Genomic DNA, 7248 nt, shown 5'->3' on the forward strand with positions numbered 1-7248 from the left:
ATTTTGAAATATCAATTTCTTTCAGATTTTTGCCTTATTGCAAGTCTTTGTAAATTTTAAATAGTTTGACACTGATAACATGTACATATGCATGTAAACATCATTACATTCTTGATGAGCAATTTCTCAAAAGAAGTTAACTTTGTTTATTATTCATCACATTGATCACAATGATTTTTTTTAAATGCAAGCGAAAGACTTACTAAAAGCCAGTATAGAACTAGATCATTCATTTTCAAAATGCACATTAATTTTCACATAAAATGAAAGGGTATATAAAAAAATGATTCACTTGTCAAATTTACAATGAAAAAGTCTAAATTAAAAAAATCAGTTCCAAATAAAATTACATGAAAAAAACATTTTCTATTTGATTTCTCAGATATGGAATGGGACAAAAAAAATTGGGATGCAATCTTTGTACAGCTTAATTTATTGATATGAGGATGCTAAATCTTATTTATGGAAAAATCTAATTTTCTTTCAAAGAATCAGTGAATAAGTAGTGTCATAATGGTCACTTCATAGGAATGTAAGTTTAATCGTAACATTATTGAGCATCTGTATACCAAAGGTTCAGATGGGATGAATAACATCCCTAATTGTACTACCTGGTAAATTATTTTTTTTAATGAAAATATTCCATCAATTCCAATGAAAATTAATGAAGAAAGGAGCTTTATCTTTGGTTTATTTTTTACCAAAAATTTAATACACCAAACCACTATCACTGATTGGGATTACTGTTTAATGTAAGTGGTTGTGGTAGTAGAATTGGATCCCATGGGTGGTGCTGTAGGTTGACCGTATCCAGTGCTGTTGTAATTGGGCTGGGCAGGGTAAGAGTTGTACACGTATGTGGTCCTGGTCGTAGAAGTAGGGTAGGCAACTGGAGTCTCGTTAGACACCACAACATAGCGGGAGTGGCGGCGGCGGCTCGCTAGCCAACAACAAGGACAGCAAGCACAGACAATCAGAATAAACACGAATGAGATGAGGAAGCATGTTGTTACAATCACACCAATCGCCCAAGTCCTACAAACAGAAACGGCATGAAGAGGATGATATTATGTCAATTGATACTTAAAAAGAATGAATCAGATGCGCCACTGAAATATGTTGATTGATCTGTAGTGTCTTTCAATTGGAAGTTACAAGAAAAAAGAAGAAAGTAATATGTTAAAATATAACATCTCATTTTCACTTTTTGCAGAGGCCTATTCCAAGTTGGTTTGATAGCTTGATTGACATGATTGATGATGAATGAAGTGGACTAATCAATGGGCGAGGTGCCGTCCTCCCTTAATGTTTCCCATAAACTCTTTTTTTCCATTTAAATTATAAACATCCAAACAAAAGTGTGCATCAGATCCGTCATTTTCAATCCTAAGATGTACCCTTTACATCTGTTCATTCACCAGTATAAAATTATTTTACATATTTTTTTTGCTTCCCCTCCCCCTTTCCCGAGGAAAAAAACTATTATACAGGAAATGGCACAGCTAGGCAATGATTACTAGGTTTTGCAAAGAGTTAATTTTGTAATGGGGCTCATGGCCTTACAGGACTTTTCCTTCATTGGCAAGTCAAGGTAAAAATATCAAAATAAGTTAGAATTTATTCAGTGAGGGAGTAAAATGATTGAACTGTGCCCCCAAAGTGACTCTTACATTTTGAAATTGAAAGATTCGATGTGTTGGATTTTTAAAGTCATTAAAATCAGGGATTGTAGGTTTGTCTAAAGAGACCCTTTCTTAAATCTATGAGCCGAACAGATGTTTAAAATATGCTGTACCACTGGAGGATCCGGGGGTGGGGGCAAAACCGATGCGTGCCCCCCCCCCCCCCTCCTTTGAGAGACACAATTAAAATTTGTAATGTAAAAATGCCAAGTGGCTACTTTGCCAAAAAAAAAGAGATGTACTTGAAAAGAAAAGGAGTAATGGTCCTTACGCAAGAACAGTTGGGTTACAGCATTGTGGAATTCCGTTGATACGACAACATGTTGACCAGTAATATGGGTCATATGGTCTTGGGCAATCAGTAAATCCATAGTCATATGGGCAGAAGTCTCCTTGAGTACCTGATAAAGATATATAAAGGAATTTCCATGATGTTATTCCTATATCAGGCATTTTGTTATGGCTGTTTCGCAAATGAAGAAGTCAGATGCAAAATATCTGGGCATTGCAATTTCAGCTCATTTATTGAATTCCAGGGAAATTGATAAAATATATCTTTTCCCTTTTTTTTCAACTCAAAGCCATAGAAGTCCGTTTCTATTCTCCAAGCCCAAATTATTATGCTATAATAGAAGAGCAGCTATGAGTGAATGCCTATCGCAATATATATTTACTAACATCTTCTTCATCATCCTCTTCTCTATTCTTCATGTTTTTCTTGTTATTGTTGTTTTTATTGTTTTTCCCCCTTTCATTTGTTTTGTCTCCTTTTTTCTTCTTTGTGTGTTCCATTTTTCATTTTGGAATGACCCCTGAACCTAGGTTCAGAGCATGTGAGAAGGATAAGACATCGTTTTGTTTTTTAATTTCTCAATTGAATAACAGGTCAAATATAACGCTATCCGGAGTGCTCATAATTATGATACACAATACTTTTTTATACCTCTTGCCCCCTGGTTTCCCTCATACTACTTGACAATGTAGGCGATCTCCCGTTATAACACTGGCACTGCCTGCACCCCAGCCCCCCCCCCCATCTAGATTCTGCAGTCAAATCTTGTCTAAAATGTGAAATGGAACTTGGGTAATATAAGTGAATCTATACTTTGAGTCACATTATTGTTAATAACAATTTATTGTATATAAAACTTATTATAATCAAGTGAAATCTAGTCAATAAATGGGATATATCCCCGTATACATCCTCAAACAGCATCACTTGCCATGATGATAAGTATACGTGCATACCCCGGGGAGGGAAGGGGCGCTTGAATTATATTTTGGCCAGGTGTGTTCCTCGATCACGAATCTCTGAAATTGGGGTCTTAAAAAGGAAACCAATAAGACTTTAGTATCTGGATTCGTGAAAAAAAAACATAGGCCTACATAATCTTAATCAATTTTCATATCATGATATTCACTTATCAAACTTTAATAATGGTGAATATTCTACACAATTCAAAATTATCATAGCCGTTCTATATAGCTACAGCATGCAGTAACAGCGAAGGTATTTGCTCAAAATAAAATTACTTATATCTGGAGATATAGAATGAATATGGTGAATTAAAATGATAGTCATTTTCACATTTCCACTTGAATGACTTGGGGAAGAAAAAAGAACGTAAGTGGAAATATTAAAAAAATATATATATATGTATACACACACACACGGTGTGTCACGTGAGAACAATTATACACATTATAGGGCATGTTAATAGGCCCATATTCTAGAATCTAATATTGAAGATTCGTCGACAAAAGTAATTGTATTGAGAAAATTTACCGTCAATGAAGATGAAAACCACGACAGCAATACTCAGTGATATTATTCTTGATGTCCCTGACATCATGAAACCATAAATCTCCTTTGATTCAGGTGATGATATAAAATATGACTGAATAAATCAAGCAGCCATGAATGTATACAGTAAATGAATCTAACTGCAGTGTGTTGCAAATATCCTCTTTTTATTTACTGTACATGCATGCAGTAGCCCTCGTAATACCAGGTGACGTTGAGATCAAAGTACAAGAGTAATTTCTTGTCATGTGATCTTAGTATTGATAGCTTAATGTTCGATTTTTTTTCATGATTGAATACAACTTCCTTGTTTTTTTTTATGAGCGACTGTCTAATCGCTGAACAATGAACAGAGTCCAGCTATATAGGTTCAGAGTGGGAGGAATATCTATTATAATTATAAATCCCTTTGTCCCATTTGTATGTCGGTCTCTTTTCTTGTTCATTCGTATCCGATCAATAACACAGTTCCATTATTTTGGGTAATATTTGTCAACGACTTGCATCTTGTACAGACGCAGAGCGGCCTTCTCTTTTTAAAGACAACATGATTTTTTTTCTTCTTTTGGGGGATGGCTTGTCAAATTTTACCTAGATAAAATATAACCTTCATCAAATTTACTTAGGAGATTCCCCCCCCCCCCCTCTTTGGAAAATCGCGGATCCGCCCCTGTATCTGCCTATTTAGCCTTGGATTCACCCGACTGTCAACGACATCAAAGAAATTGGTAGTCCTGGTGTATGGGGCCGGGGCTCGGCTGGGCATTGTACGGACCCCAAAACGTTCCAAAATCAAGTACCCTAATAAAGAAAGAAAAATATTTATATACCCGTGTCAAAATATATCCCAAAAATGTATTTTCATTATTGGAAAGTTTATTCAAAGTCAAGCAAAATTTTCGCTGGCTTATAACTTTTTAGCAATTTGGTTAATTCCATGCACAAAGTTTGGCTTATTGTGTCACTGATTCTATCAGCCCAAAATGATGAATGAAAAATTGTACGATGTCATCAGCTAATCAATTTTTTTTTGTTTTGTAATAATATTTATTAATCATTCAGTTCAAAATCAAAGTGATGGTACATTGTAAAATATAACAATTCAATATTAACAAAACACTGTTCACATAAGAAAAATAATCATCCATTTTTATAATACAAATAATCGTACAAAATGTCATGGTATTAACATATTCATATACAGTGGATAAATTCAGTAATAAAAATTAACCATTTATAGCCAATATAAATTCGCAAAATCATACAATAGTTATGCAGAAAATTGATTGCTCAACATTGATTGATCTGAATGAAATTTACAATTAAAAAAAAAACGGAAAAGGGTTCGAGAACTCACCCCCCCCCCACACACACACACACAGACAAGACAAAAACAATTAGACAGTACAAAAAAACAATGAACAGCAGAAGGAAGGAAAGAAAGAGAGAGAAAAAGAAAGAAAAACAAAAAGAGAAAGAAAGAAAGGAAAGAAGTATAACATGCAAAGTAAGAATGAATAAAGATAGCTTTGTTGATCGATCGTGCGTGACTTCTTCTTCTTCCTTTTCTTCATTTGCTACTAACGATATTTTGCAAAGCGGGGAATTATTGATAAATAACCATTGTATCATATCTGGTTATTTCAATATTAATGTCTTGACCAGTATTCATTCTTTAACAAATGACTTCCTTGAATTGATGTTATCTTCCACTTAGACCAACCCGTATTACTGATCACTCTGCTACGCCTTTTATATTATGTAACTCTCAGTCTCTTCCGAAAGCTGGCATTGTAACGACAGACATCTCCGAACATTTTCCTATTTTACCCATATCAAAACAATGTAGTCACTCTAAAAAAATGAAAAAAAATATAGGATCTGTCGCAACTTTATAGTGATAAAATTATTATTGAACGCCTCCAAAAATATTTTAGCTCTAGTGATCGGTTTGATGTTTATGACTCGTAAGAGAATGTCGATGACTCATTTGACATATTCTTAAAATCTTTCATTGACTGCAGATTCCTGTGTTTCTTTAAGGAAACATCGAAATTACAAAATATAAACGTGTTACAAAACTCCCATGGGTTTCAAAATTGATCTTAAGTTTTATTAATCGGAAAAATAATCTCTATGTTTCTTATCAAATCCAAATGATATTTCACGCAAAAGATATACATGTCTTATAAAAATCATTAAAAAAAAACTTTCACAACACAATTCTCCGCATAGCAAAAAAAAGACATTTTATGCAGGGCAGGGGCACTAAACAAACAAATAGATTTCATGCTGTCAATAAATAATGTGTCTATATAGTTGGAACTATGGTTGAAGATGCTTAAACTATATAAAGCCAATGAATATGCACTTCTCTCAAATTGGCCCAAAGTTAGCTGGAAATATTATGCCCGTAGAAAATTAATTTAAAGACTTTTTGGATAAACAAAATGATAACTCTTTTTTTCTTTTACTCCAGTTCATAGACAATTATTTGAAATTGTATCTAATTTGAAGGCGGAAAAGACTCCTGGGTACGCCAGTTGTGAAAATATTATACATTCTATATTATCAAATATATCATTGCAGCTTGGCCAGGTCCCAAAGAAGATGAAAAGAGTTTAAGTTGTACCCATTTTTCAAAAAAGGAGGCCAATTGATAAGACTAGTAATTACCGCGCAATATCTTTGTTAACTTCGTTCTCAAAAATTCTTGAAAGGATAATTTATAAAAGGACGGTTGCTTTCCTTAAAAGTCAGTTCACTCCAGAAAAAAAGTTGATTTGAATCAGAAAGAGAAAAATCCAACAAACATAAACTGAAAATTTCATCCAAATCGGATGTGAAATAAGAAAGTTAGGACATTTCAAAGTTTTATTTATTTTTCACAAAATAGTTATATGCACCACTCAGTGACATGCAAATGAGATTTGATGATGTCTCTCACTCAATATTTCTTTTGGTTTTTATTGTTTGAATTGTAAAATATTTCAATTTTTATAAATTTGACAATAAGGACCAACTTGACTGAACCACAAAATGTTAAAACAATAATAGTTCTACATATTAAGGAGGAATAAAACTCCCGCATGAAAGTGAGGAGAATGTGAGAATATTTCATTTAATAAATTACAAGAGAAATAGTGAGTGTATGACGTCATCAGTCTCTTCATTTGCATGGCGAACAGGATGTGCATAACTGTTTCGTGAAATTAAGCGAAATTTTTAAAATGTCATAACTTTCTAATTTTACATCCGATTTTAATGAAATTTTCATTGCTATTCTTGTTAGATTTTTCTCTTCTCATTCAAATAATCTTTTTGTTGAGTTGGACTTTTCCTTTAAGAAATATGGTATTTTACGTGATGATCGATTCGGTTTTTATAGAAAAAAATACAACTCATGCTATTTTGACATTAATAAACAAAATGTCGCTTCTTTTGACAATTCTAATCATACCGTAGGGTTCAGTGGCGTACCGTGGGTCACGGCATTGGGGGGGCACCAGCAAAAATTTCTCACTAAGGGAGCGCGCGGAGCGCGCTCTGTTGCCAGGTAAACGGACCTAATAAAGACATTTTATGGACATGCAGTGCCATTAAACAGATATGTATCTCACTGATTAAATAATGCGAGCGCGAAGCGCGAGCTGAAAATTTTTGATATTCAGACCTAAAAAAGGACATTATAAGCATTCTTTTGTAATTATGATCTGTCTAGATAAAAAAAAACAATGCGAGCGCGAAGCGCGAGCTGAATTT

At 33.8% G+C, this 7248-nt stretch overlaps 1 protein-coding gene across 1 annotated transcript; it reads right to left on the minus strand.

Moving 5' to 3' along the window:
• Positions 1-638: 638 nt before the first annotated feature.
• On the minus strand, positions 639-3704 carry LOC121410788. Its single transcript, XM_041603101.1, has 3 exons — positions 3469-3704; positions 1954-2083; positions 639-1035 (listed from the first exon to the last, which is right to left on the minus strand). Exons 1-3 carry the CDS (start codon positions 3533-3535, stop codon positions 741-743), a joined length of 492 nt encoding a protein of 163 aa, XP_041459035.1. The 5' UTR covers positions 3536-3704; the 3' UTR covers positions 639-740.
• Between the last annotated feature and the right edge of the window lie 3544 nt (positions 3705-7248).

This window comes from Lytechinus variegatus, chromosome 3 (assembly GCF_018143015.1).
Source record: "Lytechinus variegatus isolate NC3 chromosome 3, Lvar_3.0, whole genome shotgun sequence".
Classification (NCBI taxonomy): domain Eukaryota; kingdom Metazoa; phylum Echinodermata; class Echinoidea; order Temnopleuroida; family Toxopneustidae; genus Lytechinus; species Lytechinus variegatus.

What these genes read in the sequence shown, in the direction of transcription:
- LOC121410788 (XM_041603101.1), bottom strand. Translation starts at nt 3,535, where the DNA reads ATGATGTCAGGGACATCAAGAATAATATCACTGAGTATTGCTGTCGTG. An exon ending in GGTTTTCATCTTCATTGACG is followed by an intron (nt 2,084 to 3,468) that starts GTAAATTTTCTC and finishes TATCTTTATCAG; the next exon opens with GTACTCAAGGAGACTTCTGC. An exon ending in TGTAACCCAACTGTTCTTGC is followed by an intron (nt 1,036 to 1,953) that starts GTAAGGACCATT and finishes TTCTGTTTGTAG; the next exon opens with GACTTGGGCGATTGGTGTGA.